We start from the raw sequence: 23,220 nt of genomic DNA, 5'->3' as shown, positions 1-23,220 counted from the left end.
ATTACAATGGAAACTTTTTTTTTACAAATAGAATTTAACAGACGCGATGATGCTTTCATCACTACTCGTGATTTCAGTATGGAGGGTACTAGATGATAGAGTAGCCATTGCAGTCAGCTTTGTAATTAACTAAGATTAGTTGATTAACGTTTCAAGTATGTGTTTTAACACCAACGTTGCAATGATACTAAAGCAGGAGCCGCTGCAGGAGGCAAAAGCAATCGTCGCGTTTGCAAAACCACCATCAGTTCCTGAGATATTTGTCGACAAAATGACATCTTTACCGAAGCGCACGAAGGGCGCCCGCAGGTCTTCCGATTCCTGCGTCCTTTGGCTTCGTTGGGTAAACGCGTTGACCGCCTGTGTGCTCCCCTTCTTATTTTAGCTCGCGTAGTTCACGTCTCGGCAGCTTGCTGTCACATGCTGTCCAAAAGCGCAATGACAGATTGGATGCCACCCAGCAGGTCATCGCCGCGAGCTGCTTGACATCGTGACGGCGTCGAGAATAGCGTGGGCGGTGTTTCCAGCGCCGTTTGGGCACCCGTATTTGGTCGCGGAGTGATAAAATGAGATTTCTGTTCTATCGGGAAATATCGAAACAATAACCGTTGTAATGCCTTGAAGAAAGCAAAGTTCTTGTATGTGAAGTATTGGAAGGGGGTCACGTGTTAGAGATAAATAAGGTTTGGGAGAGCTTAGAATACCATATATATATATATATATATATATATATATATATATATATATATCATTGACTGCTCCTGAACGCCGTCAGTTGCACTTCGCTCCTCGTCTGAAGTGGCCGGACGTGCTCCTGAACGTCTCCCAATGTCGTAAACGCTCGTTTACTAATGGATCCGGGCCCGCAAAGAGGTGCGATGTAATGCTAACACATACCACTCGGACTCGACGAATCAACAACGGGCCTTGCCGGAGCAAGCGCTCTACTTTACTGGGCCTTAGTGTTGGCCTTAAATAAAGTTTTTTCCTCCGCCTCTCGCATTTACCGCTAACTCACCACTTACTTTTCGAAAACAGTAAAGCAGCCGTTTTGTCCTGCGGCATTCTCCTTGAATACTGCTATTCTAGCAATGTCATTAAAACCAACAACTGAAAGTTAATTAACCAATCGCAGTTAATTAGCTAACTGACTGCGATGGCTACTCGGCCATGTAGTGTTCGCTGTCCTAAAATAGCAAACAGTAAAGAAAGCGCTATCGCATCGGTGAAATCCTCAATCTTTAAAAATGTGTCCATTATTACAGATCACAGGTTACATAGGTTACCAGCCAATCTACATGTAATAATTTAGGCCAAACAATTTTAGGCAAATTTCTTTCCATACGCGTACTCTGCTAGGTTGCTCTTCATGCACTCTTGTAATCACTGCGAATGGTGTGCTTGTTTTTTTTTTCAGTTTTACCTGACACGATTGGGCATTTGTTCCGTTCTGTTGCAGTCACTTCAACCTGAGCACAATTTTATCTGATGGAGCTGAAGAACAACCAGCCAAAGTCTTCATTGAAGAGGTCACACCGAACGACAATTCTCTGCGCTACAAGGTGCTTCTAGAGAGCCAGAAAGTACCATACGAAGTTTTCACGGATACGAAGAAGACTCTTTTGGCCAAGTACAACGAGAACTTTTTTCACTACATGTTGACCTATGCGTTCGGCAGCGTCTTCAACACAACAGAGTAAGTGAAGTTCGCGGTAATTCACGGATATTGGGAGCATATCTTCTGTTTAGCCGCACCCAAGTACCTTGCGGTGGACTAATACTTTAACATTACAAATCCTTGTGATGGCGCAAACTGTGACACGTGTGCACAGAACCAAGAGTGACGAATAAAGGAGGTGAGTTAGGTTACGGAAATTCAGCTCGGTTACAGCTCGTGTGAACGTTTAGGTTGACCAGCATGTCTTTAGCGATGATTCTGCATCTGATTTTCGGACTTTGTTAAACAAAATAATGTACACGATTTAAGTAATCCACGGACTTTATCGCACGCTGCATTGGAGGTAGGTTTCAAGTCTACCGGTTGCTTATGGACTAGGAGTACGACGTGAAGGATGTACGGTAGTCAATAGTGCGAATGAAAGAGGAGACCCGGAGAGTCATGCTACATTTTTCGTCGATATAGTATGCTGTTCTAAGCCACGCGAAGGGAACATCCGCTGAATGCATGATTTTGTTAAAAAGTTCCTGGATTGATGTTCAAACATTACTTTTGATTACTTTTGATCCCAAGGGAAGGGAAGCGTAGCAGGGGGCGGCAGAAAGTTAGGTGGGCGGATGAGATTAAGAAGTTTACAGGGATGGCATGGCCACAATTAGTACATGACCGGGGTTGTTGGAGAAGTATGGGAGAGGCCTTTGCCCTGCAGTGGGCGTAACCAGGCTGATGATGATGATGATGACTTACTATGACACCCAAATAAAATAATTACTAGTGATTTCATTCCAATTCCTAATCAATGGCATATGGCCTGTGTTTATGAGCCAAATGCAGATCCCAATTGACTAAATTTGTTGCAATGATCAAGCAACACGTGTGTATATAACAGGAACTTGTTCTATAAGGTTATTTTAAATCTGTATTGAGCGCGAGAAATAAGTTCATCGATGATTACGATACTCCCTAATGCGAAGTTTGTGCGCAGCTCAGTACGTGTTTTCATTTCGCGATATATAGGCTGATGCGGATGTCTGTCTCGTGCGGCACACTGCAAACAGAGTGAAGTGCGGCACAACTGCATCGCTAATCTGATCGGGAGAGGCGGCGCGTGGGTGACGCGTGGGCGCGATTCACAGCAGCCGCCGCCGACACACCTCCCGGACGACTCGCGCTACTCTGGCGTCATCGTCACCGCACTACGCTTTCCTTCTCACGCTTTCGCCATACCCTCCTCCTATACTTTCCTCCTGGTGTCTTTCATCCACCGCTTCGCTCCGCGTTCTCCCTTTCATCGTTTCCTGTGCTCAATCGGTCGGTTACGCCGACGCTCGCCGAAGGAACGGGCGAGTGCGCTCGAACATTTGTAACCCATGATGTCAGAGACAGAAGCGTCCGATTGCCGGTTCAATTGCGCAGTGATTACGACATGGAAGGTGTAGCTGAAGGTCTCGGAGGGCAGCATGAAGTTCGATTTGCGGATTTTTAGGGTGCCGGTGATGCGCGACGTGATAGGATATACATGCCACTTGAAGCGATACACACAAGCAATTGTTTTGCAGTATCACCAGTTTATTTCTTGGAGCATAGCTTGGTTCGGTGTAACTTCAGATGAAACGAAAAATACTACGCTTATCTGGGACATATGGAGCGTTAACGCAAAATTACTTCGTGATGTCGATTTTAATAACTACGGTATAGAAAACAATAACATTTTAGAAATAAATGAAGCATGTAATATTTGTGATCAATGGGAGCCTTTAAAGCAACATCTTAAAAGGAAAGCCATTTTATGTTCTACTGCTATAAAGTGAATAAAGGGAAAATCAGACATCCACCCGATCGTAGCAACTGCTACAAAGGAAATCCATACGGGTTCCTCGAAAGAAAAGCCTCATAGTTGAAGAAAAATTCGCCCTGGTCCGGGACACGAACCCGGGACCACCGCCTTTCCGGGGCAGCCGCTCTACCATCTGAGCTAACCAGGCGGCTAGCAGATGGCAGGGCGAAGTCGAATTTGTCGACAACACGAAGCAAATGCAAGAGCTTGACGTAGTAGTTCTGCGGAAACACGCAAGGTGAAGAGAAGCAATGAATAAAGGGAAAATTAGACATCCACCCGATTGTAGAAATTGGCCTTACGGGTTTGCCAAGAAAAATTTATCCTGGTCGGGACGAATTTTTCTTCAACTATGAGGCTCTTCTTTCGAGGAACCCGCATGGTTTTCATTTGTAGCAATTGCTACGATCGGGTGGATGTCTGATTTTCCCTTTATTGATTACTTCTCTCCACCTTGTGGGTTTCCGCAGAACAACTACGTCATACTGCTATAAAGCATCAAGAAAAAAATTAAGGAGCTCAAAGAAACCCTTAGTAGAATGATAGTTTTCGAATGCAAACCACCTCGTGCTTTTAAGGAGGACCTCAAAGGCATACAGTGGAAGATTGAAATATTTCAAGAGCACTGGCTATCGCCTATCATTTATTCGACCTAGAGCAGAGGCATAGACGGCGGGGTAGACGACCAGAACACGAGTGCTTGGAGTTCAATGAGCACATGAGCGCCGAAATCATATAGAAGTGATAGACGAGAATTACGTCGAACTAAACAAAAAACAGCACTATCCAGGTGCATTTTCTCGCTTATACCTCGACCTCTCGGCGCCACACCAGTTCAAGCAAACAGCCTAAAGACGTCGCCCTTTCGAGGGCGCATGCCAGAAAAATTCCCCGAAACATAAACGGCTTTAGAAGCACATATGACTGTGTTTCAAATGGAAAACCCAATAGACAGTCTCTTCTCCCATAGGTCACCAGGCCGGAAGACCCGAGTGTGGCACGGTACAAAACTTTTACAATGAACTGCCCTGATTCTTACAACCAGTTTGCAAGGAAGGTTGCACGACGAAATCATTGCCGCCGCCATTTGAAGAGGCCGACACTATCTTAATACCAATGGCAGAAGAAAAGTTACAGTGACGCTTCACTTCGTGAACACGGCTGATGCGCAAGCATATGGGTGCTGTACCGCAGACGACGCTAGCTGTTCCTGTTGCCTACCTGAGATTGATAATGTTGCATTTGCCATTACAGAAAGTGTTAATTTTGGGGTATGAGAACTTAGCTACTCGGTTAAATGTTGACAAGGCTCGTCGACCCCCATCACCTCAGAACACTCCGTCCGCCAGGGCTGCCCAGCAAGTCCGATTTTTTTCGTATGTATTTTGAAAGCTTGTGTTTGACCATAATACAATATGCGCCAATTTAAGTTTTAGGGCGATTGGCATATGCTCTGTGCCTATGTGTTTTATGCCTTGAGAAAGTATCAAAGAGACCATTGCAGTTACGAAATTTGGGGTGAACCCTGGAAACAGGGTTAACTGAGGAAAGTATGTGGCATGGGGAATTGCCATCGTCCCAAGATATTTATGCTGACCTACGCTGGTCTCGAACTCTAATAAGTGCCTCGCTGTGCCTCTAGGAGGCTATAGAAACACTGATAATTACTCGGCTGAACAAGTAAAGGAAATACAACCGCAAGCTAAGCCGTGCTACGACACTTGTCTCTCAAAATTTGTTAAGGCCACTGTGGGAAACGTAGTGTCGTGTTGCACACGAGTTGTTCTGCAGAAGCGCCACAGAGTATTCGTCACTTTTGTGCGAGCTTCCCACCATGTGAAAACTGGAATAGGACGAATTTGTTCGGGCTAATGAAGGATGGAAGGCTTGGTCTGTCGTGTCTTTTCATCCGACAACTGCTTAATCGCTTCCTTATCCCACCATAATATGCTACCTATGGCTTTGTGACATGTTACCTGATTTTGTTATTAGCACAGCAAAAATGCCTGGCGCTACAGGTGGTATTTTGAAAAAAATTCTGGACAGCATTCGCTTTCTAAAGCGAAGGTTTCTTTCCCATTTCCTTCGGCTTTACCACTGACGCTGCTCCTGCTTCCGCTGCTGCCGCCGTTGCTGCTCCTGCTTCCGCTTCTGCCGCCGCTGCTGCTGCCGCTCCTGTGGCCGCTGCTGTCGTTTTTGTCTTGCACGCCGCTTTGGGGGTGGTTCAGAGCGTGTATACACATCGAAAGAGCGTGGCAGAGAAGAAAGGAGACGCAAGAAACCCGCTTGACCTTTCCACCGCTTCGAATGTGCACAATTCCCTCTGGAGCTCCCTGAGTGTCACCACATTAGCTTCTTGACGGCTGTAACTATCCATGACCCCCCGTAAAAGCATTGCGGAAGTTGCAGTATTCCGTTCAGTACAGTTTATTACCTTAAATGCTGCCCGAAGGTGCATTACATAAGGTGTGGGTTTTTATAATGTAGCAAAAAGAGCGTAACTAACGACAACCTAGCTTTCTAGTAACGTGCAAGTACAGTGCAAAGGTGGGTAGAATGGTAGAGAGGAGGGTGTGGAGTGAGAAGACGCGTAGGAGTGAATAAGAGCCTTGCCACTATTGGGTCGCAGTTCCCATAAAAGGGGGGGGGGATAATGCAAGGAAACGTTAATACCACAGACACAACAGCGGTTGCGGGCAAATGCGATAAATTTAAGTGCTAGTGATGGTTCGGTACATTTCTTCTATTTCTGAAAAGTTAACATTATGCAGATTTGTCAAGCAGACAAGCTGCGTAGGGCGTGCAGAAGCAGAGGAGGATTAAAGCGCACTGTAGGGTCTAGGCGACACTGCGGAAGCGGTCACACGTCAAATCAATGCTTCTGTGCCCGCCGCCTTAGCTTTGTGTCTATGACATTGCTCTAGGTTACACGTTTGATCCCATCCGTGGCAGCCGCATTTCGAAGGGGACGAAATAAAAAACGCTCGTGCCCTTACATTTAGGGGCACGTTAAAGAACACCATGGTGTCAAAATTAATCTGGAGTTCGCCACTACGGCGTGCCTCAATTGTTGCTTTGGCACGTACAGCCCCATAAATAAATTAAACTTAAACATTTCTACCACGATGCGATATGACATGTGAGGCATAGAATATGCTCAACCCTCCAGAACGCTACCATATGGCAACAGGAACGCCTCAAGGAAACACATCTCCCTGAGTGTTATGTGTACTACGCAGACAAACAGCCCTGGCGCGCGCAAGGTAAGGTTTAACATCAACTCGCCACTCTCGTGTTGGACTAAACGTTTAAGTAATTAATCAATCGCCGTCAACATTGCCGGTAATCATCGTCTGTCAAAGCAAACAGCAAAGAAAGCTTCCCTTACTTCGAATCCCACAGTGCGGGGTATCCGTATAATTTCTATCACCCGCTTTCGCCACCGCCTCCTCCTCCGCTTTCCTCCTCCCGTCTTTCGTCACTCGCTGCGCTCCGCGTTCGCTCTTTCACCCTTCACTGCGCTCGTTCGCTTGGTTACGCCGACACTCGCCGCAGGAACGGGCGCCTAAGAGCTCCGCTCTAAAGCTGTGCAAGCCTCACGCCATGTGGACTGATTCTGAAGGCGGATCAGTGTCCCGCAGCTTCCCAAAGTGCTAGCTGCCACAAGGAGGGATGGGGGAAAATGGCACTGTATGACGCCATGTACGTTCTTTAGTATACAGGGTATCAGAGCTAACGTTATCGGCAAATGAAATATAGAACATACGAGGATGCAACCAATGGTGTTCTGTTAGCAGTGATGTAGCTCACCAGGAGGATTTCTGTCTCTCACGTTTTCAAACGAGTACCTTTTATTCATTAAGAAGAAAAAAGGCTAGATAACGACATATGCGACCTAGTTTTGCCGATACCTATGTAGAGGTCAATAAACAATACGGAGAAAGAAAACGTACTCAAATGAGATTCAGCTAAGATGTAAATTCAGTCTATCGTAAGAACCTTCTTTAAACTATGTGCTGGCACATTGCCTGTACGAACACATTTGGAAAATCGAGGTTTCGACTTACCGTGGTGTGTGAATTCTTTTATTTAAAGAAAATGTGTGATGATAGCTCGTGTTTCCTTCTTTTGCGCTCTTGCGACTATTCAGGGACATTTCGCAGTTAACGTTAAAGATAGAAGTACCACTATATTCACTATAGGAATCGCGTTTAGGCCAGTCGACAACTAGTATGGTCTAACTTTCAATTTATTATAGCTTCTTGCTCTCTACTATTTATGGCGGGCTCGAATGGCGAGATGTTACTATGACCCCGACACACGTCCAGAGGCCTGTGCGTGTGCTGTTTCGCGAGAGCATTATCCAGTACATTGAAATGCTCAAAACGCAAGAGTTTCTTCCTCACCGGCTGCCCAGGGTAGATCCCCGGAATACATGAAGAAATTTTAAAATGTTAGCCCAGCCATGGGGTGGCTAACCGTCTTTAACCCGCCCTGGTTGCTCAGTGGCTATGGTGTTAGGCTGCTAAGCACAAGGTCGCGGGATCGAATCCCGGCCATGGCGGCCGCATTTCGATGGGGGCGAAATGCGAAAACACCCGTGTACTTAGGTTTAGGTGCACGTTGAAGAACCCCAGGTGGTCGAAATTTCCGGAGTCCTCCACTGCGGCGTGCCTCATAATCAGAAAGTGGTTTTGTCACGTAAAACCCCATAATTTAATTTTTTTTAATTTTAACCGTCTTTACTCTGTTTTTCCTTTGCGTTGTGAAGTAACAAGTCTATTTCACTCATATTTCTATAGTGGTGAGAAACCGGTAATGAAGATAGAAAAAAGCGACCGTGGCCTAATGTTTAGGACACCGGCTACTGTACTGGACGGCTGAAGCAGCAGAGATTTAGTTTCATGGTTTATCACACACTGTACTCTTTTTATTAAAGCGAAGCGCGAGAGGTACCTTACTATCTGCCGGCCGCAATGTTCCAAGATCGAGGCAAAGGCAGTCGGGATGCGGTAGCGTTTGTTCACCCATTACACCCTTTAGCGCAGCACAATAGCATTCTGAAAGCACTCCACGTGGTGTTCTTTTCGTATTTCGCGGGTTTCTTGCACACGCGGAAAAGACAAGTGATACAAATCATGCAGAAAGCAATTTAATAGGTGGTTTCTGAATGTGCTCTACGACTTTTCTTAGCACTCTTGCGGTGTTAAGCTTAACTCAAATGTATATTAATGAAATTGAAGGAAATAATGACTCACGGGGGCAATTCAAAACCGACTGTTTTTCTTCAAGCTAGTGCCAGCACTATGCTTTCGGTTCGATTCGCGTCCGAAGTGCCTTTCTTTTTGAAGTCCTGGCTCAAGTTACTTGTGATAACTTGTATATATATATATATATATATATATATATATATATATATATATATATATATATATATATATATATATATATATATATATATATATATATATATATATATATTATATGCGAAGGTTGTGGTTCGGTTCCCACCTGCGGCAAGTTGTTTTTTCATCCACTTTAATTTTCGTTAATTTATCGTTTCTTTATTTCATTTATATTTAATTTATTAAGCACAAGTAATTTCCCCTATGTTGTCCTTGGTGTCAGTGTTTGTTGGCTTTACATGATATGATATATATATATATATATATATATATATATATATATATATATATATATATATATATATATATATATATATGATATCATCGAGCGATGCTTAAGAGACGAGCCGCCGTGAGAACGACGATGAAGTGGTCGGTGCGCTTGGCGCGCGCGAGTGCCGGCCTGGCTGCCTGGCTGCCTGGCTCCAGTGTATATACCCTGTAAATAGCCCCTTCTGTCTATCTTTCCACACGCAACATTCTGGTGGAGGTCAGCGATCCCCGTCCTCACCACGGAACTCAGAAGTGGTCGGCACACCGAGCTTGTCACCATGCCTCCCTGTGACGCGCCCGCCTCTGCAACGGCTTCGGCTTGTCCCACTGCTCCAATCGTCACGGTTGCCCCACATCGCGAGCCAGGTGTGTTCTCTGGCCTGGAGGGACAGGATGATGACTACTGGATCAAGCTTATAGTCCTTATACCGCCCGCCATGAACCCACTGCCGCTGATGCTCCTGCTACAAACCTTCGCTACAGCCGCTCGCCCCTACCTCGACGCCATCAGTCTCGATCGCCCCAACCCCGTCGCTTCTCTTCGCCATCTATCGCCTCCCGGATCCAGCCGGAAAACTAGGCACTGCAGCTTCTGGAGGTGAAGCTGCGTTGTCGACGCTGCCCTCAAATCCTCTGCTCACGTTACCCACGAACCAAAACCTTCTTGACGTTGACGTTGACGGCTATCCTGTCAGGGCACTCATCGATAAAGGAGCACATCTTTCTATTATCAGTGCTGCCTTCCGACGACGACTAAACGAGCTCTGCACCCCAGCGTCGGCAGGTGTCGTCCGCGGATGGCGGTACTGTGCCTATCATCGGCATGTGTACGGCACGTGTGAGCATCGCCGGCCGCCACACTCCTGTCCTCTTCACCGTAATTGCTCATTGCCCCTGCGACCTCATTATCGGCCTCGATTTTCTTTCCGCGCATTCTGCTCTTATTGACTGCTCTTCCAGTACCCTTCGCCTTGAGTTACCGATGCTCACGGAACCTTCTAACGCACCCCACTGCCGCTTACGTCCCATCGGCTTTCTTCGCCTGCCGCCAAAATCAATAGCCTACATTGAACTGTTGTCTTTCCCACCAGTTCCTGACGGCGAGTACCTCGTCACTCCTCTGCCCGACATTCGAATAAGGTATGACGTTACAGTGCCTCAAAGTATGCTTAATATTACTGGGAACCGCAATCGCATGCCTGTCTGTAACTTTGGATTGACAAAGCAAATTCTACCGCAAGGTATTTGCCTTGCCACCGTTGATCGTCTCGGCGACGAATATGTGGCAGCGTTATCGACCGATGGTTCTCGCGAGCTTAGCATGCCCTTCGCGCCAGACTCGGGTGCCGATCCCAACATGAAGAAAATGATTGCTACGGACCTGTCCTCTGCGCAGGCTGAAGAGCTTTGCCAAGTATTATCGTCCTACCGAGATATTTTCGACTTCGACGATCGCCCTTTAGGCCAGACGCTCGCGGTCAAGCATCGTATTCTTACTGACGATGCTACGCCTATTCACCGATGACCGTATCGAGTTTCTGCGTCGGAACGACGAGTAATTCAAAAAGAAGTGAACAAAATGCTAGATAAAAACATCATTGAGCCTTCTTCGAGTCCCTGGGCGTCACCTGTGGTGTTAGTTAAGAAGAAGGACGGCACGTGGCGCTTCCGTGTCGACTACCGTCATCTGAACAACATTACAAAAAAGGACGTCTACCCGCTCCCGCGTATAGACGACGCCCTTGAGTGCCTGCACGGTTCCAGCTATTTCGCGTCTATTGATCTTCGTTCGAGATACTGGCAGATTGCTGTTGACGATATGGACAGAGAAAAAACCGCGTTCATCACACCTGATGGCCTATGCCAGTTTAAAGTAATGCCGTTTGGATTAAGCAATGCCCCTGCCATCTTTGAGCGCATGACGGACCCCTTGCTCCAAGGTTTCAAATGGTCCACATGCCTCTGCTACCTCGACGACGTCATCGTCTTCTCGTCAACGTTCGACTCTCACCTTGAACGTTTCACAACTATACGTGATGTATTTCGAAAGGCGAAGCTGCAACTTAACTCGTCCAAATGTCGTTTTGGCCACTGACAAATAACTTTTCTGGGCCATCTCGTTGACGCTTCCGGAGTACAGCCTGATTCCGACAAAACTCGCGCTGTCAGAGAGTTTCCGGTTCCAAAGACAGCCGCAGAAGTTCGAAGTTTTGTAGGGCTATGCTCCTACTTTCGTTGTTTTGTTCCAGATTTTGCGAGAATTGCTAGACCCCTAATTAATCTTACAATTCTCGTGGGGCACTGGAGAAGCCGCCGCATTCTCTCGTCTCGTCACTCTTCTAAACTCACCACCCATTCTCGCCCACTTCGACCCTGATGCCCCTACAGATTTGCGTACAGATGCCAGCGGTCACGGCGTGGGTGCCGTCTTAGCCCAGCGTCAGCGTGGCCAAGATCGCGTTATTGCTTACGCGAGCCGCCTCCTAGCACCATCTGAGCGCAACTATTCCATTACGGAACGGGAATACCTTGCTGTCGTCTGGGCGGTTGTGAAGTTCCGTCCTTACCTTTACAGTCGCCATTTTTCCGTCGTCACTGACCATCATGCTCTCTGCTGGCTCTCATCGCTAAAGGATCCTACAGGCCGGCTTGGTCGATGGGCTTTGAGGCTACAAGAATTTTCATATTCCGTGGCGTACAAGTCTGGCCGCCTGCACCAAGACGCTGACAGCTTGTCGCGTTACCCTGTTCATGACTCTGACTCCTCCAATATTGCCAGTGCTTCTTGCGTATTCTCTGTATCACAGCTGCTTCATTTTGCCGACGAGCAATACCGTGACGCCTACATCAGAGCACTCATCGACCGGTTTGAACACTCTCCAGCCGACGCTACACTACGCCTCTCCGTCCTCCACGACGGTACTCTGTACCGTCGTAACCTTCATCCGGACGGCTCTGAGTTCCGACTTGTAATACCTAAACACCTCCGCTCCACCGTTCTAGAAGAGCTCCACGACGCACCAACGGAAAGACATCTCGGCGTATTTCGAACCTATGGCCATGTACGTCGCCGTTTTTTTCTGGCCGGGCCTTGCCCGTTCCGTAGGACGTTACGTCGCCATTCGTGAACTTTGCCAACGACACAAGAAGCCTTCCCAGCTCCCCGCTGGTTACCTGCAGCCGCTCGACATCCCTGCCGAGCTCTTTCATCGTCTCGGCTTAGACCTTCTCGGCCCATTTCCGGAACCTACATCAGGAAACAAGTGGGTTGCAGTCGCGGTGGACCACGCGACCCGCTACGCCGTAACCCGTGCTCTTCCGACCAGTTGCGCAACTGATGTTGCGGACTTCCTCCTATATGGTATCATTTTGATGCATGGTGGTCCGCGTCATGCTAACAGACCGTGGCCGTACGTTTTTGGCCAAAGTCATCGACGACATCATGCGTGCCTGCTCAATACGGCATAAATTTACCACCTCATACCACCCCCAAACGAACGGCTTCACTGAGCGCTTGAACCGCACCTTTACAGACATGCTAGCCAAATACGTTTCCGACGAGCACCGTGACTGGCACCTGGCTCTACCTTACATTACCTTTGCATACAACTCTTCCCGTCTCGAAACTGCTGGCTTCTCCCCGTTCTACCTCTTGTATGACCGCGAGCTAACGCTCCCACTGGACACTGTGCTTCCGTCCGCCACAGCTTCAACTAGCTATTATGCCCGTGATACAATCGCCCATGCTGACCATGCTCGCCAACTTGCGTGCGCTCGTCTACAAGTGTCTGAAGACAAGCAGAAACAACGCTACGACTTCCGTCACCGTGATGTCCATTTTGTGCCCGGCCGCCTCGTGATGCTTTGGTCACCATCGTGTAAAGTTGGCCTTTGTGAAAAACTGCTTTCTTGTTAAACAGGCCCAAATCGCGTGCTCCGCAAAGTGACCGATGTCACCTATGAAATCATTCTAGCCACGCCCACTACGTCCTCCGCTGTTACAACCAGTGACATTGTCCCCGTCGCCCGACTCAAACCCTACAACTCTCCAAGCGCCTTGTATATTTGACAGCACCGTGACGGTGCTTTTACCGCCGGGGGGTAGTATCACGATATCATCGAGCGATGCTCAAGAGACGAGCCGCCGCGAGATCGACGATGAAGTTGGTCGGTGCGCTCGGCGCGAGCGCGTGTCGGCCTGGCTGCCCGGCTCCAGTGTATATAGCCTGTAAATAGCCTCTTCTGTCTGTGTCTTTCCACACGCCACGACGTGTGTATATATATATATATATATATATGTATATATATATATATAGTAAGCGCTGTGAAACTTGTTTTCATTTGTGCATAGCCGTCATCATCTTCCCTGTTCTACTCCTTCGCGCATGCCCTTGGTCGGTCTCGGTCTTATAACGTGGTGGAGGTGCGGGGTAGAGGCAGCAGGTGAACGCCTCAGGTCTTGTAATTGAAACTCTTCGCGGATGATGGTGCGGATAAGAGCACGTAGATCTGAAGAATGGGGAACCTGAGGATCGCTGCTGTCATGTTGAAGACGAAGAGACTGCAGCTCATCTAGGCGCTGACACGTGGCAGTAATGTCTTGGGCAGAAGCCGGATTTCGCACGATTAAGGCGTTGAACGCAACATACCCAATGCCTTTTAATATGTGTCGAACGCGTTCGGCTTCCGTCATGCTAGGGTTCGCACGGCGGTACAGAGCCAAGACATCCTCTATGTATGAGGTGTAAGACATTTCTGGAAGTGAAGTTGGAGGCTCGTGCCCAGCTTCTGTTTGGCGACTTCTGCACGGCCAGACGAGGAAGCGATTTGCCGCAGCTTGGAGGTAAACGTGGACCAATTCGCGATGTCGGATTCATGGTTGAAATACCACGTCATTACAACACCCGTCAAGTAGAATGCGATGCACCTCAATCTCAGGGTGCCGTTCCACTTATTGCAAGAACTCACGCGGTCGTAGTGGTTTATCCAATTGTCGACGTCATCACCGCGGAGTGCCGCAAGGACAGAGGGATCGCGTTGAGAGCTCGTCACAGTCTAAGAGGGCACCTTTAACAGGGATAAGCGGGCTAGTTGGTGGTCGTTATTGGAATGCATCATGTAACCGCACAAAAACAAGGGACAAAGAAGGAACACACAGGACAGGCCCCTCCCGCGCCTGTCCTGTGTGTTCCTTCTTTGTCCCTTGTCTTTGTGCGGTTACATGATGCATTCCAATAAGAGGGCACCGCAGGCGGAGTCGCGTGTGTGGTAGGGTAAGAGGCGCCGGAAGAGCCGGGCTTGGAAGTGTCCATCGTTGTAGGGGTAGGCGGGCGCAGGTGGCAACCGGAACGTAGCTCCAGGTAGGACGGGAAAGCGAGAGGACGTCGGGGTCTTGACGTACCTCCACCACTTTATAAGACCGAGACCGCCCAAGCTGTCAAGCGCTCTTTATTCCAAGAAAGGGAACGCCCCAGCTCATGCGCGAAGAAATAGAAGAACCAGGAAGATGATGATGGCTATGTACAAATGAAAACGACGAAGTACGTTAATAGTACTTACACTAACTACCCCTGGAAACTAGTTAGTGCTTACACTAACTAGTCTGGGAAAGTCATCATGATTCGGACGCATTGGCTCGCTGCCCACTCTCGCTCTCTCCTGGTAAAGCGCCGTCGTCTTCCCCACCACGTCGTTCCGATGCTACACCTGCCTCACACCAGCTCTCGATAACGCCCCTGGACCAAGTTACGCTTCCATCAGGCTCTGATTTCGTCTTGCTTCAGCGGGCCGACTCCTACTGTCTAAATCTCATTGATCGCCTTAGTGGGCTCGCCGAAGCACACAACAGCCGTTTGCGACGCCAACTTCGACAATTGCACCTTCATGGTGGCATGCTACACCGCTACGTTTACCACCCAACAGCTCGCCAGTGGGTACCAGTTTTACTTCGCTGCCTTCGCCTGCGAGTATTAAAGGCACTTCACGACAACGTTTCGGCTGGCCACATAGGCTTCTACAAGACTTAGGACCACATCAAGAGCCACTGCTTCTGGCCTGGCCTATCCACAACGGTGGCCAAATACATGGCCCCTCCTGTGCGTCATGTCAGCACCGCAAACGCTCGACATCCCCTCCTGCCGGTTTAATACAACCTCTCCTTTGCCCGGACGCACCTTTCCAATTTGTTCGCATAGATTTATATGGTCCCTTGCCTTTAACACCCTCCCGTCACCATTCGATTGTCACTTCGGCCGACCATTTAACAAGATATGCCGAGATGCCCCTTTGCGATTCGGTATCGCTTCTGAGGTCGCTGACTTTTTCTTGCGCTCCATCGTCTTGCGCCATGGGGCTCCTCGCGTTCTGCTGAGTGACCGTGGCAAGGCGTTTATTTCCCAAGTTCTCGAAGACGTTCTTCGGGGCGCTGATACCATCCACAAATCTCCTTCTACCTATCATCCGCAAACCAATGGCCTTACTTAGCGCTTCCCCCATACGCTGTCTGACATGATTTCCATGTACATCCGTCCTGACTACACTGACTGGGGTAAAATTCTTCCTTTTGTGACATTCGCATATAATACTGCTATTCAACGGACTATTGGCTACAGCCCTTTCTTTCTTCTGTATGAACGATCTCCTTCGACCATATTCGACAGCGAATTATTTTTAGCACCTTTTTTGCCTAACGCGTCCCTTCCTGAAGATCTTGCTGCCCGAGTTGCACATTGTCGTCATATCGCCCAGCAGAGCACAAAAGCTACCCAAGCTGAGCGCAAACGTCGCTGCGCCAACAAACGCCGTAACCTTCGTTTTCACCCTGGAGACCAAGTCCTGCTTTGGACTCCAGTCCGCACTCCATGCCTCTGTGAGACTTGCGATACATGCAGGCTCGTCCTTCACAGGGCAATAACGTTTAACATTTGTTAGCCGGCATCTTAGAGCGGTCACTGGACACAGGCAAACAAATACACGCGTCAATGACCCCCTCCTAAATATGATCGTCCGGATGCTGCAAAGGCAAAAGCCAAAAGCAAAAGCACACGTAGAAAAGAAAACATAACAACAAAGTAACAACAAAACAAAGTCCCAAAGTTCGTCAGCGGGTGTAGAGAGACTTGAGACATACCACATGGACGACTTCTAGTCGCGCGCGGAGCCACTGTGATTGCGAAATACTGTCTGGCGCGGCCTCATAGTTCAGTGCACCATTACGTCGGATCTTGTGCTAGGGACCGAGATAGCGCCGCAAAAGTCTCTCACCAAGTCATTGACAGTCCCCGTAAGCGTGAATCAGGAGGGGTCACTTGGAGCACCAATAGGGAAGAGGCTTTCCAGAATCTGAAGAAAGCTTTGTCTTCGCAGCCTGTGCCTGCCTCGCCAGACTTTCGCAGAGAATTAATTCTTCAGTGTGACGCCAGCAACCGCGGTCTAGCTGTTGCCCTTGCCCTACTAAACGAACGCGGTGAAGATTATTCCGTGCTATACCTCAGTCGAAAACTGACATCCTGAGACGAGGTGTTTAGCAGCTCGGAGAAAGAGTGCTCGTGCATAGTATGTGCCACGCAAAAGCTAGGATGCTATGTTGAAGGCACGAAATTCACGGCCGAGAGCAACCATTGTTCTGTTGCATGGCTAAAGCCAATGTTGGGAAAAAACGGGAGACTGCTGAGATGGAGTCTCATTTTGCAGGAATACAATTTCGAGGCAGAGTATAGGAAGGGGAGGCAGAATAAGAATGTAGACGGTCTGAGCCGGGTATATTAAGCGACGAACACAGGGTATTTTAGAGCGTGTTTTGTACGTATCGCTGGAGATGTTACTCAGATAAGAAACTTATTTCTGTCTTGCTGAGAGCCAACCACGACAAAGAAAGAGAGCGACAGAGAGAGAACAGACCTTTGTTAAGCGATGCGAGGATCATAGCGTCCGGTTGGCGTGTGCTAGGGCGCGACGACCAATGTGTGTGTGTGTGTGTGTGCCTGCATTTCCAAGGACAAGGCCAAAACGAAGCGAAGGTAGGACATTGTGGCATCAGCCATCACTTCTAGAACAATTCCCGTGGTCACGACCAAACATCGACGCTACGGGCAACCTGACAGTTGGTCACCCTCAGGTCGAATCACCTGACGGCACAGATGTCTTACGTCTTAACACGACCAAGGGCATTATTTAGAGACGTTTTTCACGAGGCAATCCCACCCATCCATCAGCGCCTATCGAGAAGGCAGCGCAGACTGAACAGACAAACTGAACTAATAGATAAAAGAGGCCCAAGTCGACGGCTACTGAAGAACGGCGCCGAACTGTGATTCCCAAATGGCGGCGAGCTTGCTAAATACGCTAAAAATGCTAAATTTGCTAAATATTCCACTCATATTTAGTAGCATTGGAGGTGGAGTGCGGCGGAACGATGCAGTTGTGATTGGCCGAGGTACGTGTCCTAGATTCCTTAGTCTAGGCACCTAGGGAAGACGACAGCATTAAAAGCAGATACCTTTTGTGCAGAGAGGTAGGGCTTACGTGTCCTGATGTGAACTCAGACGTTTAATATGTGCTTACATGGAGCATGCTTCTGTATCTGGAGCTAGTGTAACTAATGTAAAATAGGCTCTTGTTCCTTCATTCCTACTGCTGAAGGTACTCATCAATGGGCCTGGTGGATTTCTTGGCCCCAACGCCACCTCGAGCCGCAACAACGTTTGTGATCTGTGATTGCAGGTGTTTAGTGGCTGTTGATCGACACTTCTGAGATCTCGAAGCAATGGGAATCACTCATTCTGATGGCCAACTTCACATGAGTTTTTTGTCTCTTTCAGGGATGCGAAGCTACAGTCGTATCACAGACACACCGCTGCACCACCACGTAAAAAAACCAACCAGCAACAACCATGACAAGGCAGCCACACACCTACATGGTCAAGTGAAGATGTTATTGAAGCATGAATCGCAATGGGAGCGATGCAAAGCTGTCATTCCAAAATATCTGTCGCCCGACCATACCGCAGTGTAATTTAACCATGCGCCTACTTAGTATATTATCTACTGTGTAACTTCAACAGTGAAAAAAAAGCTGAATCGATGTCTAAAAAGTTTTGAATTGTCTCGAACACATCACAGCATTCTCGAGGCTTCCCATGCTACATCGACTGGTCGATAAAGTACGAAGGCAAATCCAGAAATGGTGCAAGTTCAGATTTATATAAGTTGCGCCCAGTTGCTATAAACTGGCAGACAAAGAAGGCATTCTTGCGAGAAGTAGGTAGAAATGCCTAATCGCAATGGCTTCTTGTTTCTCCCTGATGAAACCGGTTAAATTCAGCGAAACATTTGCAACAGCATTTGCAACAATGGTTTTCATGTTGTAATAAGATGATTTATTAGCAAGCGAACGAGGTGCGTCGGGAAATCTGGCGAAAACACCACGATATCATCAAGGTAGCACAGACATGTTTTCCACTTGTAGTTGCGAAGGATGGTGTCCATCATACGCTCGAAAGTAGCGGGCGCGTTGCATAGCCCGAATGGCATTACGGTAAATTCGTACAAGCCATCGCGCGTGATGAAAGCTGTCTTCTCACAGTCATCATCTGCCATCGGCACTTGCCAATAGCCGGAGCGAAGATCCAAAGATGAGAAGTACTCTGCGCCTTGCAAGGAGTCGAGGGCGTCATCTATCCGAGGCAGCAGATAGACATCTTTACCAGTGATCTTATTGAGTCGACGGTAATCCACACAGAAGCGTATTGTGAGTCGACGGTAATCCACACAGAAGCGTATTGACCCGTCCTTCTTGCGTACTAATACTACAGGAGACGCCCAAGGACTGTGGGAAAGGCGAATGACGCCACGGTGCAGCATGTCGTCGACCTGCTAGTTAATGATCTTCCGCTCGGCTGCCGACACGCGGTATGGTCGCTGGCGTAACGGAGGATGGGAACCAGTGTGTACGCTGTGAGTGACGGTTGCCGTACGCCCCAGAGATGGTTGGTCACAGTCAAACGACGAGCGAAAATTCTGAAGAAGCGCGAAGACTTGCTGGCGATATGGAGGCGGCAGGTCGGCGTCTACGACAGATTCAAGAACGTTTGACGACGACGACGACAATGATGATGATGATGTGCACGGCACAGGAGAAGTGAGGGCGTCGAGTTCATAACAGGCCGTGTCGTCGGAAACATCGAGAATGTGAAGCGGGTCAAGGGGCTGAACACGACCGAGTGATTCGCCGCGCAGTAACGACACATGGTAGTGAGACGGGTTACACACAAGCATTGAGGATAATCCAGACACAGTGTTGAGGACGGCAAATGGGAGAGGTAGGGCCTTGCGACGTAGAAAAATCGGCGACGGTGTAAAAAGTACTGTAGCGTCTGGCGCGGTACAGCAAGAGACGGGCACAAGCACACACATGTCGGGTGGTATGTCCGTATCGGACACAATAGTGAGTTTGGAGGCTTTTTGTTCAGAAGGGTCAGGCAGCGGGGCATCGGCAAACGGGAAAAGCGCTACTTCGGCCCGGGCGCAGTCGGCTATGGCACGATGGTGAGACAAGAAGTCCCAGCCGAGTATAATATCATGTGAACATGATGACAACACGAGAAATTCAACAACGTAGACAATGCCTTCGATGACCACCCTTGCAGTACATTGAGCGACCGGGGCTATATGCTGCGCAGTCGCGGTGCTTAGAAGCATACCAGACAACGGCGTTGTGACCTTATGGAGGCTGCGACAAAGCTTTTCGTCGATAACAGAAACTGCAGCCCCAGTATCAATATGCGCAATTGCGGCGGTTCCTTCGACCAAAACGTCCAATAAATTGCGTGGCGACTGTGCAGGCCTTGTAGAAGTCGCGAAGCTTGCAGTTCGTGCCTGCGGAACTGCAGCAACTAGTTTCCCTCGCTAGGTGACTGGCGGCGACGTAAGGGGGAAAGTGAGCGACGACGTGGCGATGGCGAACGATGGGTGCCGACAGGGCGTCGAGGAGGCGGCGAAAACTCGTGGCCGGGAAGCATCGCATGCCCGGCGGTATCGTGGGAATAGGCATATCCAGGTGGTGCGACAGTAGCGTTAGCAGCTGGCATACGACGATGGCAGAAGCGCGCAACGTGGCCGGCGACACCGCAAGCGAAGCATATGGGTCGGTTGTCGCGTGTGCGCCAAGAGGTCTGAACTGGGCGTCGAGATGGAACGGGAGGCGACGCGGGAGGAGGTGCAGCTGGAAGTCGCATTGGCGCCGGAAACGAGAACGTCGGCGGCGCAGGTCGCGCGGCGACTTCGGCATAAGTCAGAGGTGCAGCCACGGGAGGGCAGGGTTGGGCGAAAGGTAAAGACCCAGCAAGTTCCTCGCGAATGGCCCGCCTAATGGGAGCAGCCAGAGATGTGTCAGGCAGGGGAGGTCCATCGTTGAGAGGCAGCATAGACAATTGGCGCGCCACCTCCTCACGAATGAAATCCTTTATCTCAACAGAGAGCGATGCTGCTGGCGTTGTGTTTGAGCGAAGCGTGAGGCCCGAGAGAGAGTCGCCAGGTGCGAGAGCGCTGCTCGCAAGGACCCTTTGTCGATGCAGCTCATCGAAGCTCTGGCAAAGAGTGACGACAGCTGCGACAGAAGTAGGGTTCCGCGCCAGGAGCATTTGAAATGCGTCGTCCTCGATGCCCTTGAGGATGTGCTTCACCTTGTCTTCTTCAGTCATGGTGGAATCGACGCGGGCGCAAATATCAACGACATCCTCTATGTAACTAGTATAAGTCTCGCCGGGCTGTTGAGCGCGCTGGCGGAGGCGTTGTTCAGCACGGAGTTTTCGCAAGGCTGGGCGACCGAAGACTTCCGCGAATGCAGTTTTGAAAGCGGACCAGGTTTGCAGCTCCCGTTCGTGATTGTGGAACCAGAGGTTCGCAACGTCAGCAAGATAGAAGATGACGCTACGGAGCTTCGTCGGGTCATCCCACTTGTTGTGTTCACTGACGCGCTCGTAGGTAGAGAGCCAATCTTCTACGTCAGTCTCACCTGAGCCGCTAAAAACAGGAGGGTCCGGCTGCCGTTGCACGCCGCCGCACATGACAGGAGCGGCAGATGCGCCAAGCGGATTGTTGGGAGCGTCGTTCATAGTAGCAGCTGGAGCAGATGTTAAAGTTCGGCTGCGAAGTTCCAGGGTGAGGTCGGGGAGTGCAGCACCTCCACCAAATGTAATAAGATGATTTATTACGAGGCACTAGGCACAGTCTAGTAGCACTGGCAGTAGATGAACGCTGATCATGCGCACAGCCGACACAAGATCGCCTTCTTCGTCTTCCTCTTCACCACAATGTCACTATTAACACTGAACTGGCGCCGTTCTATGAGCGCCTTAGCGGGCATCATCGAACGCAGCTACTTCGCCCTCTTGATGTATCGGCTTTTTATGTAACACCTTTAAAACTATGACAGTGCGAAGGTTTGCTATGTGTACCTTTTTTTTTTGGCGCAGAATTGAAATGTGGATGAACCCAACGAGTGTAATAGGATCGAGCATCGAGGGAAACCTGATTGACACAATGCTGCTCCGTCAGCAGACAACCCATCCAAACGCCCGCTTTGACACAGGGGTTTCGATTGTGCGTCTCACAGAACACGAAGTACCTGTACGTACTTTCATTGATGCACGTGATGAATGTCGACTTTCTTGGTAGCTCTCTTTTCAGGTTTGGGAAGCTGGGATGGTGGGCTCAGCCAAGCTTCAGTTGCATCGTATCCGGCTAGTATGCTTGGTTCTGTTCTACATGCACTTGTTTTCAATTTTCTAAGCATTTAATGAAGACTCCGTTAATTGAATGCGGCATTGGAGATGTGGTAATGTAAGAAGAAATTTCGGCAGCATATATCACAGAACACGAGCGTAGAAACGCAAACGCTTGTCAAGCGCTTATGCCACAATATACTTTGCCACACCGGAAAGTATCATTATCGTCAGGGTGTGTTGTCATCTGTGTCCTAATTCGTATTCTACAATAGCCATAAGCCGACTATTTCACAAGAAGTTTCGCTTACAGAATGTGGCAAAGAAATAGCTTTTGTACGTACTTCGAATAAGAAAAAGTCACTGGATGTCCTGCGTTCAACTTTAGATGACCGGTTGGGCATAACCTCACTCTGTGTGTGAAATGAACTTTTGTTACCAAATGCTGCATTCGCACAAACTTCTCTGCCAAACATTTATTTTTCTGTCAGGTGACAAATTTCAGCCATTCATACACCTGTTTTCTCATAGTTCTCAAGTTTCTCATATCTTAGAAACACACAAAAAACAAAAATTTCTCATATTTCATAATATAACGCATAGGTGAGCATTTTCCATAAGCGAACACTTGTGTTACAATCAACTGAATACTGTTGTAATAAAGAAAAATGACCCAGGATGTATACTACAAACGCCCAGGACCACGCATGTACCGACATTGCAGTCGAAATATTATTTAATAGTTCAAGCATTGTAAGGACTCATCTAGTGCCTTCAGTAAAATTGATAGTGAATTACGACAGCAAGACAGAAGTACAAATCGTTTATAAACTTTAGGAAACATATCTCCGTTACCTCCCTTGCGCCAAAAACTAAATATTTCAGAGGGGTCGTTCTTAAGCTCAATATTTTCTCTTACCTGCGCGCACACACCGCACTCACCCTTCTGTACTTTGCAATTTCGTACTATTAAAAAACATTTGTGTTGATCAAATGAGTGCGTATATCTCAATCCCGCAGCCAGGGCCTAGTTGTGGAGCGTCCGCCTCGGCTGCGGGAGGTCGCGGGTTCGATTGCCACCAACTGGGGGCACCTTCTGCTTCAAATGGTCAAAAACATACCCTGGCGTTCAGCTTTCTTCAGTGGCGATACGCTTGTGAAAGGCGCGCGCGGCTTAAGTTCCCGTCGTAACCTTTCTGAGCATCCCATAAAAAAAGGGAGCCTGGCGGTTCCATGCCACCAACTTACCAATAGGTGCATGTCCTTTCGAGCACCTGAAGTTCCTGTACCTGTCAAGCACCAGGC

General features: G+C 48.7%; 1 protein-coding gene across 1 annotated transcript in view; it reads left to right on the top strand.

The window, feature by feature from the left end:
• The window catches only part of LOC142582036 (uncharacterized), a 104,743-nt gene extending 82,166 nt beyond the window's left edge, over positions 1 to 22,577 (top strand). Inside the window, exons 3-4 of the mRNA XM_075691457.1 lie at positions 1,460 to 1,696; positions 21,667 to 22,577. Of these exons, the coding sequence (XP_075547572.1) occupies positions 1,460 to 1,696; positions 21,667 to 21,868 (439 nt within the window). The 3' untranslated portion in view covers positions 21,869 to 22,577. The remainder of the gene's footprint in view (positions 1 to 1,459; positions 1,697 to 21,666) is intronic.
• Positions 22,578 to 23,220: the final 643 nt, after the last annotated feature.

This window comes from Dermacentor variabilis, chromosome 5 (genome assembly GCF_050947875.1).
Source record: "Dermacentor variabilis isolate Ectoservices chromosome 5, ASM5094787v1, whole genome shotgun sequence".
NCBI classification, from domain to species: Eukaryota; Metazoa; Arthropoda; class Arachnida; order Ixodida; family Ixodidae; genus Dermacentor; species Dermacentor variabilis.
Note: the sequence above shows the minus strand (reverse complement) of the source record. Positions and strands in the feature narration are given on the sequence as shown.